The 16742-nt window shown below is 52.0% G+C and overlaps 7 protein-coding genes across 7 annotated transcripts; 6 read left to right on the forward strand and 1 right to left on the reverse strand.

The window, feature by feature from the left end:
* Positions 1-2456: 2456 nt before the first annotated feature.
* N7482_006557 (sugar porter family MFS transporter) lies at positions 2457-4181 on the forward strand (the record flags this gene model as incomplete). Its single annotated transcript, XM_056688682.1, has 2 exons — positions 2457-2761; positions 2852-4181. The coding sequence occupies 2 exons, from the start codon at positions 2457-2459 to the stop codon at positions 4179-4181; spliced, it is 1635 nt and encodes a 544-aa protein (XP_056541111.1).
* A 1151-nt stretch (positions 4182-5332) lies between these two features.
* On the forward strand, positions 5333-6833 carry N7482_006558 (TLC domain-containing protein; the record flags this gene model as incomplete). The annotated part of the gene is made up of 3 exons (XM_056688683.1): positions 5333-5455; positions 5566-6303; positions 6369-6833. The coding sequence occupies 3 exons, from the start codon at positions 5333-5335 to the stop codon at positions 6831-6833; spliced, it is 1326 nt and encodes a 441-aa protein (XP_056541112.1).
* Positions 6834-7960: 1127 nt separating this feature from the next.
* On the reverse strand, positions 7961-8500 carry N7482_006559 (uncharacterized protein; the record flags this gene model as incomplete). Its single annotated transcript, XM_056688684.1, has 1 exon — positions 7961-8500. One exon carries the CDS (start codon positions 8498-8500, stop codon positions 7961-7963), a length of 540 nt encoding a protein of 179 aa, XP_056541113.1.
* A 782-nt stretch (positions 8501-9282) lies between these two features.
* Positions 9283-10170, forward strand: N7482_006560 (uncharacterized protein; the record flags this gene model as incomplete). Its single annotated transcript, XM_056688685.1, has 1 exon — positions 9283-10170. The coding sequence occupies one exon, from the start codon at positions 9283-9285 to the stop codon at positions 10168-10170; it is 888 nt and encodes a 295-aa protein (XP_056541114.1).
* Positions 10171-12434: 2264 nt separating this feature from the next.
* On the forward strand, positions 12435-13148 carry N7482_006561 (uncharacterized protein; the record flags this gene model as incomplete). Its single annotated transcript, XM_056688686.1, has 1 exon — positions 12435-13148. One exon carries the CDS (start codon positions 12435-12437, stop codon positions 13146-13148), a length of 714 nt encoding a protein of 237 aa, XP_056541115.1.
* A 571-nt stretch (positions 13149-13719) lies between these two features.
* N7482_006562 (uncharacterized protein) lies at positions 13720-14354 on the forward strand (the record flags this gene model as incomplete). The annotated part of the gene is made up of 3 exons (XM_056688687.1): positions 13720-13862; positions 13952-14025; positions 14104-14354. 3 exons carry the CDS (start codon positions 13720-13722, stop codon positions 14352-14354), a joined length of 468 nt encoding a protein of 155 aa, XP_056541116.1.
* Positions 14355-16113: 1759 nt separating this feature from the next.
* N7482_006563 (uncharacterized protein) lies at positions 16114-16694 on the forward strand (the record flags this gene model as incomplete). Its single annotated transcript, XM_056688688.1, has 2 exons — positions 16114-16376; positions 16469-16694. 2 exons carry the CDS (start codon positions 16114-16116, stop codon positions 16692-16694), a joined length of 489 nt encoding a protein of 162 aa, XP_056541117.1.
* Positions 16695-16742: the final 48 nt, after the last annotated feature.

A 16742-nucleotide genomic window follows, 5' to 3' on the forward strand; every position in this document is an offset into this window, starting at 1 on the left:
AGGTGGTAGTGTTGCGCGTCCCCTGTGACGCGATCTTTTTTCAAGGCACCAATAAATCTAGAAACTACCCAGATTGGCCTCGCACTCCCCTCCCACTCCCCTTTCTGCCGTATGTCAAGGCAACTATATCAGCTTTCTGAAGATGACGCAAATCTAATTTTTTGAGAACTGGCCGGCTGAGGCTGATCTTTGCGCTTTTAGTATGACGACCAACGCTATCCATAGAATCGCATTAACGTCCTTGGTACACAGCAAGCATGGAAGAAAACCTCCAGCACAAGAAGCGGCAGAATTCAACTCCTGCCTCGTTCAGGCGTGGTCCCAGACCCCCACTCCTCGAATGCAACTCCCGCTGGGGTTGACATCACACAACTCGACACACCGCAACCAAGGTCTCAACTCCCGAACGTGAAACCATCCGTTCTGCCGTGGATCCCGGGAAGCGACCGTGCACCCTGATGACGCGGAGGCGTCCCATTCACGCGCTAGCGCAGTATGGCGCACCAGCCCTGGAGTTGCATTGAGAAGGGCACCAGACGGAATGGCGCAGGACAAAAACGCCTCGGCCGCGCCAAAGGCTTATCTGCGCCCGAACGGCCGGTCATTGCATCGTGCAACGCGAGGGTACGGCCATATTACTGGCTAAATGTCGGGGTGAAGGAAAAATGTCGGGTCCGTGCAGTTTAGTATCAAAGTTCAAAGTTTGCTAGCGATGAGCGGGGCGGGTTGCTGGACGCGTCGGTCATAGATAGTCCGTACGGGATTCATACCAGGGAAGTTGGGACTGTTAGATGAAGGGAACTTCAATTTCCCTATCCAGGATTTCCCCGCCTCGCGTTCCATGTGGAGGAGGCATTTGGTCTGGGGAATAATCTCCCGGTGTACAAATGCGGACAAAGGCTCTCCGCAGAAGCCGTGCGACTTGGAGGTGGGGATGCCGGGGAGGCGAGGAGGGACAGACCCCGGGAAACCTTGGAAATGCCTCGTCCCCCTTTTGCAGGCTGGAGGCTAAATCAGCCTGAGGCCCACCAGCCCACCTCGCCCACCACACTGCAAGTCGCGATTTTAACCGGCTGCACCGGGCTCTACAGAGTCGCATGGTGTGATGTGGGAAATCGGCGCCATCTGGCACAGATGACGCCCTCTGCGGCGCCTCCAACGCCTCCCGTGCTTGGCAGGGATTAAAGACGATGCTTGGGAACCACGACTACGTGAGCCACGCGGTAACCACGGGGAGGACCGCCAGCCAACAGCCCGTCTGGCAGGGCCAATTCCGAGGGCCCACATTCGGCGAGCGCCGGCCAGTGAGGGCCCGATAGTGCCGAGTAAATGCATGCCAGGCCGTCCTGTTCTGGCTAAATGCCCGCACTTGGGGCCCCGGACTGGCCTTCAGGCAGAGATTTGTCGTGGTGCAAGACTAAGTGGGTTCTGACCCGGTTAATCTCTTAATATGCCAGCGAAGGGAAAGATTTACTGGATTACATTACCGTACGGACAGAGGAAAAACTGCGAGAAACCAGGCGCAACGCGAGTCGTGCCTGCTTGTGCTCGGGTCGGTTGCCGACGAGCTGTGTAGCTGTGTAGCTGTGCGATGATGGCGATTGACGGCACGATTTGCAGCCAAATCCAGGGTTTCCCTCCTAGGAGAGATCCCTTAAGCTATTCCGAATCTTACCCAGCCAGATCTTTCTCAGCCTTCCCACCTACAGTATATACTTCGTACACGAGTACCCGGAGTACGTCGTGTGTTGCTTCCCAAAGACTCGGCAGCCGAACACGGCATCGCGCTGATGCCGACTGGACATGCGGCTGGCCCCCGAATTCCCCCCCGAACCGGCATGCTGCCGTTTTTCGTACAGCGCCAGACTGTTTTGGGTAAAAGCCGTCGCCTCGTGGCCGATTCCCCGGATCCTGCCAGCGATCGCCTTGCGTGCACCAATCAGAGTCCTAATAGTGGATCTATACAAGGGTATATCCACCAATCATGTCTCTCCCAGCCCGTTCGCGAGCGGAGTCTTGGCATCGGCTGGGAACGTTGCACTCACCTTGCCATTATGCAATTGTTACTCGATGGTATGCCCCCATACATCCAGTATTTTGTATTCTCCCCAGACTGCTGCCCCCTGGAGACTATCCGAAATGAACCTTACCACATTTCTGCCCTCTTCCGGGTGGATTCCGGTCTCGAAATGGCGTCCGGCCCGGCATTCGGCCCACCCACGGCAAGTGGCTTGTCAGTCAAGTGAAGCCAGGCTGCTCCCAGTAGAGAAAGAATTGAAGTAGATCTCATCTATTTAAGACCTCCCTCTTCCGGCGTGACCCTCGGTGTTGATCGTGGAATTTGTTTCTACTCCCAACCTCCCCCTCCCTTCCCTTCCATTCCCCCTCCACCCCACCCAAACCCAAGTTGTTTGGGATCAGGGATTCCGCTTGCCCCTAAGAGACTGTCCGCCATCATGGTCGTCGTCGGGAACATCTATGTAATTGCAGCCGTCTCCGTTATTGGAGGCGGTCTGTTTGGCTTCGATATCTCGTCGATGTCCGCCATTCTCGGTACGACTGCGTACAAGTGCTACTTCAACCATGGCCCTGAGGGCCCACCCTTCAATGATTCGGAAACCTGCTCGGGTCTCAACTCGCTGGCCCAGGGTGGTGTGACTGCTGCTATGCCCGCTGGTTCGTGGCTTGGTGCTTTGATTTCTGGTTTCATTTCGGATCGTCTGGGTCGCAAGTACTCGATTATGGTGGGATGTATTATCTGGTAAGTGCAGCATTGAGCCGAGCCCTTGGGGGGATAAGAGGGGGAATATCCTCGCAGTAGAAGTGAAACTCACCTGTCTCCTTTATATAGGGTCATTGGTTCCGCGATTATCTGCGCCTCACAAAATATGGGCATGCTCATTGCGGGCCGTGTTATCAACGGTCTCTCCGTCGGCATCGAGTCGGCTCAGGTTCCCGTCTACATCTCCGAGATCTCCCCTCCCTCTCTGCGCGGCCGTCTTGTCGGCTCCCAGCAGTGGGCCATCACCTGGGGTATCCTGATCATGTACTATATCTCCTTCGGCTGCTCCTACATCGGCGGCAAGACGGCCACCACCTACAGCGAGTCCGTCTTCCGCATTCCTTGGGGTGTTCAGATGGTCCCTGCCGTCCTGCTCTTCGCGGGCATGATGTTCCTCCCCGAGTCCCCCCGCTGGCTGGCCCGCAAGGATCGCTGGGAGGAGTGCAAGGACGTCCTGGCCCTAGTCCACGGCAAGGGTGACCCCAACAGCCCGTTCGTGCAGGCCGAGATGCAGGAGATCGGCGAGATGTGCGAGTTCGAGCGGCGCAACGCGGACGTCTCCTACCTGGAACTGTTCAAGCCCAAGATGATCAACCGCACCTGCATCGGTATCTGGACCCAGATCTGGTCTCAGCTGACCGGTATGAACGTCATGATGTACTACATCACCTACGTGTTCAGCATGGCCGGCTACACCGGCAACGCCACTCTGCTCGCCTCGTCCATCCAGTATATCATTAACGTCGTCATGACCGTCCCCGCCCTGATCTGGGTGGACCGCTGGGGCCGTCGTCCGACTCTCCTGATCGGTGCCGCGCTGATGATGACCTGGATGTATGCCAACGCCGGTATCATGGCCAACTATGGCGTGGTGGTTCCCGGCGGGATCGACGGCGTCCCTGAGGCATCGATGCGCCTGTCCGGTGCTCCCGCCAAGGGCCTGATTGCCTGCACCTATCTCTTCGTCGCCTCGTACGCGCCTACTTGGGGCCCCGTCTCGTGGGTCTATCCACCCGAGCTGTACCCCCTGCGGGTGCGCGGCAAGGCTGTCGCGCTGGCGACTTCGGCCAACTGGGCCTTCAACACTGCGCTCGGTCTGTTCACACCCGTTGCGTTCACCAACATCCGCTGGGAGACCTACATTATCTTCGGCGTGTTCCTCACCGCCATGTGGATCCACGTCTTCTTCATGTTCCCCGAGACTGCTGGCAAGACTCTTGAGGAGACGGAGCAGATCTTCGAGGATCCCAACGGCATTCCGTACATTGGTACCCCGGCCTGGAAAACGAGCCATGACACCAAGCGCACTGCCGCTGCTGAGCGTGGCGATCTCGAGGTTCTAGGCGAGAGGCTGGCCTTCGGTGAGAAGACCGCCGTCACCCACTCCGAGACCGCTTAAATACCCCAGCTCGTCAGGATGTGGCTGGGCAGAGAAGCGTTGAGAAAAGGATGGTATCAAATTCCCGACTTTTCTATTCCTTCTTTTTCTTTTTCTTTTTTTTTTTTGCTTCCCCTGGTTGAGTGATGAGTGAAGAACTCGCTGGCGCTCTGGATGATGTCATGTATAATAAGAATGATAAGAATGATGAGATGCACCTGGATATAGAGCCTATGTACTTGGTTAATTAATCCGTTTCGGGTTTGACTCCGTGGTCTGTGTGATTGTGGTAAGATAGACGCCGAGTACTGGTAAGCGCGAGGGAAATCTATGCTTAAAATATACTTTCCGGGGTAGAGCGCGTCAAGCGTCGAACCTCCCAACCGAAGGGTGTTTTGTGCTGAAGATAGATGGTACAAACGGATGCTGTCCAGCTTACGATCGGTGAGTTACACAATTGGAGGAGCTAGCTGTATGGAGGTGCCCTATTGAGGCTACCACCATCGGAGCTTGGGAGGGTCGCGCACGACTCCGTCGGGGCGTCGTCTTGGCCGTGTACCCCGAGAAGCACAACCCGTCCATTGATTGAGTTCACTCGGCCCGCGTGAGCTCGCACAGAAAGCAGGTTGGAAATGCAGCGGACAGGAACCGATTGAGAAGTGCGGATCAGACGAGTGTCCTAGCAGCGCCATTGTGCTGTGTCTGACGAGGCAGATGGTGACGATGCGATCCACGCCAAGGATTCCGGTGCCCGAAGGGCGGGCCGCCTGGCGGCTTGTGGGTGGCTGAGAGAGGACGGGTGGAGTTTAGGGGGGAGGAAATTTGGCAAGCTGTTGAGCCCCCTGGTCAAAAAACTACGGATTGCTCGGAAGCAAAAGGAAGCCAAGAACACCACTATTGGACGAATTGGACGAATTGACGAATTGGGCCTCCACCGGATGTTCGTGTTCTTTTCCTTTCAAGTAGAAGTTTACGATCTCGTCTTCTCCCTTCCTGGCCCTGTTCTCGTTCCTTCCGTCGCGACTTCTTTTGCGCCGACCGCTCGCACGTGAGAGCCCAACGCCTTCTCTCCGAACTCGCGCTCGCCGCAGTGACGTCCTCCTCTTCTCCACCCAATCGTGCAAAGCCCGCTCATCCCTCCCCGTCTTCGAACGACTACACTGTTTCCCGCCATGGTTCGTCCCCGCGGCCGGTCGCAACTGGGCGTGGACATTCGCGGCGATACCAGCGCGCCCGCGATGTCCACCATGAACGAAGTGAGCCCGATTGAGCCGACGTCCCCGGACTGGGGCAAGGTGCGTACCTCCCGCGGGAGATCCCTTGCCGCGACAAGACAAGAAGAAGGAGAAGGATGGGAGCAGAAGCATAGCGGGAACCGGCGAAAGCTAACAACCATGGCGCACAGCAATTGGATAATCGTCTGTCGGACAAGTCCGCCGGCAAGGCACAGTCGAAGAAGCGCCGCAGTCGCTCGCTCCTCCACCGTTTCGCCGACACCTGTCTTAAGTATACCTGGCTGCTCCCGCTGCTTATCATGCTCTTCCTGCTGGCGCTGTATGCCGTCAACCCGACTACGTCCAACCCCATGCACAGCGCCATCTTCCTCTCGTACCCTCAGTCCCCGAAGACCCCCGGCGGGCCTATCATGTACGGCAAGGGCAAGAAGGACATTGCCTTCGTGGCCTTCTACACGATTGTTCTGTCCTTCACGCGCGAGTTCATGATGCAGCAGGTGATCCGCCCGCTCGCCGTGTGGTGCGGGATTCGGGGCAAGGGCAAGACCGCCCGCTTCATGGAACAGGTCTACACGGCGATGTACTTTGGCATCTTCGGCCCATTTGGGCTGTATGTCATGAGGCGGTCGGATATTTGGTACTTCAACACGACAGCCATGTTTGAGGGCTTCCCGCACCGCGAGCACGAGGGTTTGTTCAAGGCGTACTATCTGCTGGAGGCGAGTTACTGGGCACAGCAGGCTATTGTGCTGTTGCTGCAGCTGGAGAAGCCCCGCAAGGATTTCAAGGAGCTGGTTGGGCACCACATCATCACTCTGGCTCTGATTGCGTTGAGCTACCGCTTCCACTTTACTTACATAGGTCTGGCTGTGTACATTACCCACGACATCTCGGACTTTTTCCTCGCTGTAAGCTTACACCATACCGCAAATTTTCGCTGAGGAACTCCCCACAAACGCTAACCCCGCTCTAGACCTCGAAAACCTTCAACTACCTCGACTCCGTCATCGTCGCCCCCTACTTTTGCATGTTCGTTGGCATCTGGATCTACCTCCGCCACGTTCTGAACCTCAAGATCCTGTGGGCCGTCCTGACCGAGTTCCGCACCGTCGGCCCCTTCGAGCTCAACTGGGAGACCCAGCAGTACAAGTGCTGGATCAGCCAGTACATCACCTTCGGTCTATTGGCCAGTCTGCAGGCTGTCAACCTGTTTTGGCTCTTCCTGATCCTGCGCATTCTGGCCAACTACATCTTCAACAGCGTTACAAAGGACGAGCGCTCAGACGACGAGGACGAGGAAGAGATTGAGAATGAGGATCAATCCAAAGCTACCATTGCCACCGGCGTTGCCAAGGCGAACCTGACTCCCCAAGTACAAGTCAACGGCGAGCCCGTGCCTGAGCAGCGAGGTCCACGGACGCGCAGCAGGAAGGCATGAGGGACGCGCGATTGGGCCACCCGGTCATGAGACTATCCCACATCTTACTATAATGGACCCTCCTCTCGGGAGGGCGTCTCCCCCTACTTGTTCTTTGACAAGTTTTACTGTTTGTCGCTCATCGGTTCCACATACAGCCGGCACTCGGGTAGCGCGAAGCTTCTCTGTTTATAATTACGCATTGGCGGAACGCATTAATGGAACGTATTGGATAGGACGAGAATTGAACGATTCAGGCATGGGCATGAGGCATGGTGTTTGCATTTATGCATGTTTAGCATGACGTGTTTGGAACAAGTCAGTTCGTTTGCTTCGCTTCCCCACGATCATGGTGATATTGAATGTACTGGGACGAACGCGCACTGCTGGATAACGTCATGTGAAACATCTGGGTGGATGTGGGGGGTTTTTCTTTCGATTCGTGCACAGTTTGTTTCTAATTCTTCATTGTGTTTATCTCTACACTTTTCCCTTGTTCTTTTTTTCTTTACCTGTCTGTTGGTGTTTTGTTTATGAGGGGAGTGGCTGTGCGGATGAGACGAATATATCAATGATCTTTATGTCATATTTCAGCTGTCGTAGTCTCGCGGACGGATAGACGGTCCATGGATAGGTCAATCTGCTGCCAATACTGGCCAACTCCCATGATTCACTTCTTTTAGTTGGCAACTCCTTTGTGCTGCAATGGGCCTATCTTAGTGGATGAGAAACTGTTGACAGTGAAAGTCTCAACCACAATACGGGGACTGGCATACATGAAGGAATATCGCACCATGCAACACGGCTAGCTGCAAGAGGCACAGCTAAGACAAAGCAGCTACAGTAAGTGCTACTAGGTTGGCTTCCAAGTAATGAGGGGCAGGGCTCTAAAAGAGCCCCAATGGTAGCCCTTATTTTTTACTCAACTACAATTCTCTACAGTTTATACAACCTTGATGTCTTCAGTGATGCAGATCATTCGCACCGAGTTCATAGATTACCTTTCCCCCATCTGCACCAAAAGTTCCATGAGAACAGAGGTCTATCACTCACCATTTGAAGATTCAAAGGAAATGCCAGGTGGTAGGAAAACAAACTTTTGACTTACACTATCACTTACTCAACTAGGGTTCTCGAGCCATTTATTCCTAATCCAGGCAGTAGTCGCAACCGCGATGAACAATTTTGACCATTTCCGTCCAGACGCTCCACAAACCACTAGAGTATTCATGGTGACTCATACTGGCTGCTAGCTGGAACATTTTGGTCGTAAATTCATCGAATCCCTTCTCATAATGAAGCCGTCCAATACTCACGGCAATCATCGACACGAAGATTGCCAAGTTCCCGGTCCCCCACCCCTTCTCTAGGTCTCGCATGTATTTAATGCAAATGTCAAGATAATGCTGGATGCACCGAACCTTGTCATTCCAGCAAGTTTCCCATCCCAATCGCTCGTCTTCCGGTACGGGCCCCCGACTCACTCGAATGACTCGTACCAGGGCAGACAAATGGGGAAAATCGTTCTGGAAGTGCTCCAACTGAGAAGCGACATTTGCGCGGCTGTAGGGATTCTGTAGGAGCTCGTTGTGCCATCCCATAAGCGCGTGGAACATATTCTCTCGCTGCGCGAGGAACATACTGATTTGCTCATCCTTACCTGTTGGAAAGTTTGTATAAGACGACATTGCAATCGTGGATTGTATGTTCTAGCCTGCTTGCTGTGAAGTGATAAAGTTGATGCAATAGATTATTGCAGTACGTTTTCAGCTCGGGTCTTGAGTCTGCTGGATGATGCGTTACCTGGGAGGAGAGGGCCATATATATACCTGAGGCCAGGTCGGAGCAAATTTTGAATTATTCAAGTCAGCTTAGGGGCGTTTCCTCATGTTTCCTTGTCTTCTTGAAAAGAACAAAGAGGGGGTTTTCTATAGTATCCATATCAATACATTTTCTTTGAAGTTGTGATACAAAGGGGTCATAATAAAGAAACAGTCACCAGTGCTTCCATTCGAAGGACAAACGAAAACTAACACCAACCCCAAGGGAGCCGTCCACTTTGAGCTCTGTTATAATCGGTCCCTAAGAAGGGCTGGAGTGGGTCAAAATTTGTTACAGTAGTCTTCAACGTCAGTTACGCCTCCACACACTTGGGACTTCATTCCCGAGCAATGGGTCCGAGATTTGCAAGTTCGGATGGTCACAATCATCATATCTCTCGCTGGATAATATCCTTGGCTACTCCGAGCGAGCCTTCACTATACTCTAATAAACTATAGGCACCTTGACTATCCAAGGCAACCATAATGAGCTCTCAACTCGGACAAAACCAAGCATTTACTTACCGCAATGCGCTCACAATGAGATAACCAATTTCGATAACCGAAAATTATTAAAAGGCCATTGTCCACCCAGAATCCTTTTTTCCATTGATTCCTCAAGAGTGACATTAAGTGCTAGTCACGCAAAAATGTCGAACGATCTTCATGCTACCCAATATGATTCGGGTAGCTCCCCTAGGTTCCTAGAGAATCTACCTTCATCAATCAGGAGGTATCCATATCCCGGGAGACAAAAACTTCGTCAGATATACGATCTCGAATTTGACCGTTTCCAACTTCTCACGTGCCATCTCCCCTCAGACCATTCACAACATCGCTCAGACGGCAGCGCAACAGAATACATACTTTTCGACATCGACCCTACGACTCTCGAACACGATATCTTCAATCCGAACGTGACGCCTATTCCATTTCGTTGCTCCTCATTTGATATCACGAAGGGCCTTCTCCTGGTCAAAATGGTCACCGAAGAGCATTCCCAAGCAGCCCACGCCATGAACCAGGCGATTTCTAAAGCGCTACAACCCATGAAGCTTGAAACAACCATCCAGGCCTTCTCGGGGGTAACAATCAGAAGTGACGGTAGGGGCAAGGAGGCAGACTATGGATGGGGACCTTTAAGACCACCACCTGGTTATGCACGCAAGCCCACTATCGCTCTGGAGGTTACAGTATCAGAGACGCCGGCAAAGATACGGCAGGATGTGCTCTTTTGGCTTGATCCAAATCGAGGAAATGCCAACATAGCGATAACGCTAAGAGTCAATCGGAACAAGCCATTGATCACAATTGAGAAGTGGGAATACCAAAACCAGCAATCTCAGCGGATGCAGCATATTACTATCGCGGAGGATCCAAATGGAGAAAGAGTTACAGTGTCTGGATCTCCACTCACTATCCCATTTCACCTCTTATTTCGGCGACCAACATCATCCCCAGTTGAAACTGATATAAGCATTGGACAGAAAGAGCTAAAGGATATTGCTGAATCGATCTGGGCGGTCCAGGAGTTCTGAAATTTTGAAGCAAGGTGCCCCAAGGCACCGACAGTGTACGTTCAGATATAGTCACCTCCGGAAAGGGTCAGTCGAGCACAAGAATAAACAAAGAATAAACCACCCCTCTCCCCCTCTCTCTCACACCTCAAGAGAATAACAAAAGGAAAGTAAAACGAAGGAAGGAAACCAAAAAGCAATAGCTTCTTCCTCTCTTACCCCCACCTCACATCTTCCAGTTTCATCCCACTTCACTGAGGTCCTCGGAGAGAAGCAAAAACGGTCAAAAAGCCCCAGAGGAACGCCCTAACATCCCCCCTCCCCGTTTCCACCCTTCCTGTCCCCGTCCCCTATATAAACCAACACTAAGGGAGCCGTCTATATTGAGATCTGTACTAGTCGGTTCCTAAGAAGGGTTGGAGTGGGCGAACTTTTGTTACAGTAGGCTAAGTGTAGGTAGCAGGTTTAGTAGATTGGTTATACAACTTAATTTGGGCCGCGATTCATGCTTTGAACATAAACTCTTCTACGACAAATACAAGTATATATTATACCTAGTACGCGTAAATGCTTTCTAGCTAGTATCTCCACCTGGCTGTCTGTCTCTTTGCTCCCTGTAGTCGCTATATAATTTAGCAGGGATATCATTCCGTTAGTTTGCGTGGTCGTGGATGCTCACTACCACTCGTTCCCCACTTCTTTGTTCTATGGTGGGCCTATATACCTCCGACCAAGACAATCCATCCTAGCCCTTCCAAAAATTCTCCGATCGAAGGTGCTAGAGATCCGCTGTGGACCCTAACAATGATTTTGTTCAGGGAACTGATGCCCCTAAGGTGCCCATCGATTTCCAGTAATGCCTCTCGAACAACCTTCCGGTCCTCCTTGATCAGACTTTTGGAACTTTTGCTGTAAATGAGGGCTTCCAGAGTGTGCAATTTAGTGCATTCCTTCTGGAGAAGTAGCAAACTCTGCAGACTGTCCTCCCTGAGCCTGGTTTCTCCCATTTGACCATGTATCGTCTCCGTAGCTGGGAAGTTGATGCATAGGTGGCACAGAGATGCTGCATTAGCAGCCCCGATGCAGTGTATAAAGGATGTTAGGAGATTGACTCGGGGCTGCGTAGTTTCCACTCCTGGAGGGTAAATATATTCGAACCATACAGAACTACCCCGGCTTCATCGGACATCTTTCTATTGGTGTATAGCAATGCAAGCCATGCGTAGGGCTTTCCGGGTACAAAACTCTCCACTGGCCAGTCGGGAATTAACGCCACGGACGATTACAAATCCGAGTTGGAAATCGGCGAGAGCGGTCTACATCGGCAAAGCCTTGAACTGATTTTGACCACCGACCTACCGGCTCTTGGCAATGACATTGGTAGTGTTGTTCTTCCTTCATACCTATGGAGTGCAGCATACCGTGAGGTAGTTGAAAAATTTGGAGAGAAAGGTGACGTTGCTATACTTGAAGAAAGGAATGTCTCTCAGCTATTCCAAAAACTGGACGAGATTGAAAAAGAGGTAACAAATGAATCTTCCTTCTTAAGGGGCGTGAAATATTTGCAATCACTACAAATACCCCTCGAGAAATTCAAGCTAGCATTGGACCTCGCAAGTCCGCTCGCAAGTATGGAACCAACTGCAACGACGGTATTTGGTGTGGTCAAAGTCGTGACTGCGGTAAGTCCGGGTGCGAAAAAGATAGAGCTGGTCGATTACTACTGAGAGAGGGAATTGGGATATTGCAAAAGCATTAGAGCCTTGAACAAATAGTAATATGGTGTTGTTGATACTCATTCTACCTGTCCGTCCACCTCCTTCCTGATATATTTCTATATAACATCAAACTGCCACAGGATTCGTCTAAATTTAGTTATGCTAAGGAAGCATGCTGTGCCCGTCGATATATTATATTGTGGAGTCGCAAACCTGTCGTCATTTGTTTGAAAGGACTAGTATACTCATGGTCCATGCCTTTGCCAATTTCGGAGCAAGGAGCCCCTCATCAAAATATACCATACTTAAAGGAGAATCTGCGGCTATATGAAAAGGTTATACAGAAGTTTTCTAGGTTAGCAGAGCTCGAATTAGTTTAGTAGCGTAGGGTAGCCCATGGCTCTGGATCCATATTAGGCGGCGGCTGGTTGGCAGCAGAAGCCAGGATACGTATATATTCTTCTGCCATTTCAAAACCCAATCCCATATTTCTTTTTTCTCAAAATATTCCATTTCCTCCCTGATACCAACATTTACTATACAAGAATCGTTTCATCATCCCTGAAAATGTCTGAAGTATTTTCTGAAGGCCAAGAATCGAAGACAGTCCCCTCCTGCCACGACCGCCCTCCACAGTACGACTCAGGCCAGCCAAGCCAAGATCTACTCACCTCTCTCATTGAGAACGAGCATGCTCGCCGGACATTAACCCAGCAAGGAATTCATATAACGGACAAGTTCGACAACTGGGCAGATGAGATAGATAAGAAGCCTACCCACACTGATTGCCTTTTTGTCGCGGAGCTTTTCCTAGAGATAGGTCAGCTATTTACAGAGCTTGGGCATATATCTACAGAGACGGCAAATCTTTACAAGGAACGCGCTGTTCAAAACACCAAACTCTATACCACCATGGGAAGGCTCACTGATAGTGAGTTTGACCAGATGTATGCTTCTTTAAAGCGGGATCCAAGCCGGCAGATGAGACACAAGCTGGCTCAGGACCGCTGCGACTGCTATGACAGAGATTGTGGATCCAATTCTCAACGCTATTCAGGGAGCAAGCAAATAGACGGAACTGGAGACTCTACGTTCGACTCTCCTTGCTCTCATGACCAGTTCTTCGAGCTGTTGGCAAAGGTGGATAAGATCAATGACAAACTTGGCCAAAACCTTCAATCCCATGATACGGTTAATGTTTCGAAGACGACTGATGATGCTGCCGCAAAGCCACATTGGAACTTTTGGAAGAGAATTATGAGGCGGTCAGCTCGGCCTTAATAGTAAAGTGGAATGGGGGTCTTTGGAGTGATCAGATTATGATAAGGCTGCTGAATTTTATCTTGCTTTATACCAACTTGAACGATCCATGTGGATGTATATGCTTCGTGTATGGGTTGTTCCTGTGTGCTTGATTTGAATTCCCAGTACCAACCCTTCCCCACAGTCGCACTCATCTGATCCGACTGCTTTAATTTTAACAAGAAATGGTCCAATGCAATAAGCATAGAGCATATTTGACCTGGAAGGTGTACGGCTTCGAGAGGACTCAAATAGCTGTAGCACCTTCTTGTCGGGCGCCTTTACCAGTTGTTGGTTCGGCTTGTTAGTTGATTCCTTCCACTCTTGTGCCCATCTTCCTTGATTCGTCGTCACACATGCCTGCCGAACCACCAGCTGGAAGTTGACTGTCTTTGTGGAAGGAAGCTACGGACGTAGTTACGATGTACTTACTAGTACAGATTCAGCAGGCACAACCCTGCCCGCTGGGTAGAGGGTAGATCGTGTTTCCCCCAGGGCCCCAGCAGTTTTTGGTCTCAACAACATTCTCACCCGGGTGTACAGCAACACCATGACCACCCCATCCTCTCCCCGCTCCGCCGCGTCCGCCATGGACAATTTTGCCAAGATGCCAGCAGGCTTTTGGGCCTTGATGTGTGTTGTGGTGTGTGTCGCAGGTTGTTTCTGTGTCTTCCTGTTGAAGAAGGAGACCCCGTAAGTCAAAGACCAAAGACTATGATCCCCGTAGAAGCTGTCCTGGAGAGTCTGTCTTTATGTACATGGGCTGACATCTTGTGGCATAGCTCTGGTGACTGGTTTGGGGTTGTTGCGGACCCCCTGACGGCCCTCACCACCTGGTTGAAGGAGAGGCGGGCAGGTAAGTTACAGCTCAAGAGCCTCATCATTGCCCCTATGCCCTAGTAGGAAGCGCTAACAATTGTAGTTTATGTTGAAGGCGACAGCAGGCATGCTCTCGAGCCTGTTGGCTCAAATGCCGCTCAGCCGGCCGCTACCAACAGCCGGACTGGCTACGATGCCGTCGTGTCTATCGTGCCCCTGGGTGCCACCCCGGTTGCGTCTGGTCCCCATTCACCTCCTACCTCGCCTGCTCCCGCCTCCCCTGCCAACCAGCTGGCAAGACACCACCATCTGGCATGGTGGCGAGAAGATCATCGTTGTGACCAACCCGGCATGAGCTGGAGTTGAGTCGACGGCGTTCCTCAGTTGTTTTGACCCATTTTCTTCACTCCGAGAACCTTAGCGAGGTGAGCTGAATGAAAACGGAAGTACTACACATACAGGGGATGGGGAAGGGAAGGGTGGAAAGGGGGAGAGGGGATGTTGTTTGGTTCCGCCCCGTCCACCGCCTCCGCCATCGACAATCTGGCCAAGGTACCAGCAGGCCTTTGGGCCTTGGGTTCTCTCGTGGTGTGCGTCGGAGGTGGGTTCGGTTACTTCTTTTTAAAGAAGAATCAGCGTAAGTGAAAAACCATGATCCCTATAGATACTCTTCTGCAGGGTCTTCTATGGGGCCTTAATGCACATGGGCTGACATCTTGTGGCATAGGGCCAACTTGACTGCGGTTGTTACGGGCCTCCACAGGGCTAACACCGAGGGGCTGCAGGAGCAGCGGGTAAGTAAGTTATAGCTCAAGAGCCTCATCATTACCCCTATGCCCTAGTAGTAAATGCTAACTATTGTAGATCATGGTAAAGGTAGTAACCCTATCCCGATAGTGGTAATTAGCCCTAATGTCGCCTAGGCGGCTACCGCCAGCCAGACTAGCATTGAGACTATTATGTCCGTCCAGTCCCCGGAGTCCACCCCCTCCTGTCTACCTACTCCCTCAGCCGGCGCAGCCTCGCCTACTCCCCGCCGCCAATCCCGCCTACGAGTATTCATCGGCGATGCTAACACCGCTAGGCGCGCTCTCGGCCAAAGAGTTCATACACTTGCCAAATGGATCGGCATAAGGGGCTATTAAGTCGACGGCGTTCGTCAGTTGTTTTGACCATTTTCTTCACTCCGAGAAGAAGACCCTGCAGAAGAGCTTCTATAGGGAGCATGGTTTTTCACTTACAGGGGCACCCCAGTAGTATAGGGCTTCAAGTCCTGCTCCCTATGCCATAAGACGTCAGCCCATGTGCATTAAGACCCCCCAGACCCCCAGAAACCCCAGAAGACCCCCCAGAAGAGCTTCCACTGGGATCATGGTGCTTTGCTTACAAAGCTGCCTCGATGTTTTTGGGCTTCTTGGGCCCATTCTTCTTCAAAAGAAGAAACACAACCCACCACCAACGCAGACCACAAGAGAACCGAGGGCCCAGAAACCTACTGGCATCCTGGTAAAATTTTCCATCGCCGACGGGGCCGACGGGGCGGATGGGAGATGAGATGGGAGCGAGGAGGGCACTCGGAGGATCGTCGTAATGCTGGATGCCATAGTGGAAATGTTGTTGAAAAGAACATCTGGGGCCAGGGGGGAAACTGATCTACCCTCTATCTGGCAGGTTTGTGCCTGGTGCATCTGTCTTATGTACGTGGTAACTACGTCTGTAGCTTCCTGTTCCAGACGCAAGGACATGGATGTATTGCTGAATGAACAGGTGAAGCTGGTCGAACAACTCGAAATCGAGCGCACCAACCTGCTCGCTCTTCGCCATCAAATCAAAGATATACGTACTGAGTATAATATGGCGGAGTTGGAAAGAGACCAAGCAGTCGGAAAAATAGGAGGCAAGTGGGCAGCTTAGAAGCTGGGAGACACTACAACGATTTATTCTTGCTCTGCATGTGGCTTTCAGCGACTCGAGGGATCTATTCGAGAAAAGAAAGGAGGTTTTAATGCAGGTGAAGTGTCCTTGTGAGCAGGGTGCAGCTGGGCTTTCGACAGTCCTCGAGCTGGTGATCCGGCTCCTACCGGACGCCTGTCCAAATTTCTTTCTTCTCAACAACATCTTCACTATGGCGCTCGGAATTACCACAATCCCGTGTGCGCCGTCAAAGCTCCCATCGCTGGCTCCCTCCGCCGTCCCGGCCGTCCCGGCCGCCCCGGTAGCCCTGTTAAGCATAGATAACTTTGTCCGAGTACAAGGCGGCTTTTGGGCTGTTTGTGCTATTTTTTTGTGCATCGTTAGTGGCCTTGATTACCTCTTTTGGCGGAAGGACAACTTGACTGCGATGGTTACAGGCCTCCAAACGGCCAACGCCCAGAGGCTGCAGGAGGGGTAGGTAAGTTACAGCTCAAGAGCCTCATCATTGCCCCTATGCCCTAGTAGGAAACGCTAACCATTGTGGATCATGTTGAAGGCGACACCAGCCACCCCCTCCACCTTATCGGCCCAAATGTTGACCAGCCGGCTGCCAACAGCCAGACTAGCGACAACGCTATTCCGTCTGTCCAGTCCCCGGAGTCGAGCCCCCTCCTGCTCCCTCGGCTAGCGAAGCCTCGCCTGCTCCCTCAGGCGGCCTATACCCCGCCTACTTCCAGCGGCACACGACTAACATCTGGGGCTCTGGGGGAAACACGATCTATTATCTACTAAGCGGGCAGGTTTGTGGCTGCTGAATGTGTACTAGTAGGTACGTCGTAA

This window comes from Penicillium canariense (assembly GCF_028826845.1).
Source record: "Penicillium canariense strain IBT 26290 chromosome Unknown utg000004l_segment0_segment0, whole genome shotgun sequence".
In the NCBI taxonomy this organism is placed as follows: Eukaryota; Fungi; Ascomycota; class Eurotiomycetes; order Eurotiales; family Aspergillaceae; genus Penicillium; species Penicillium canariense.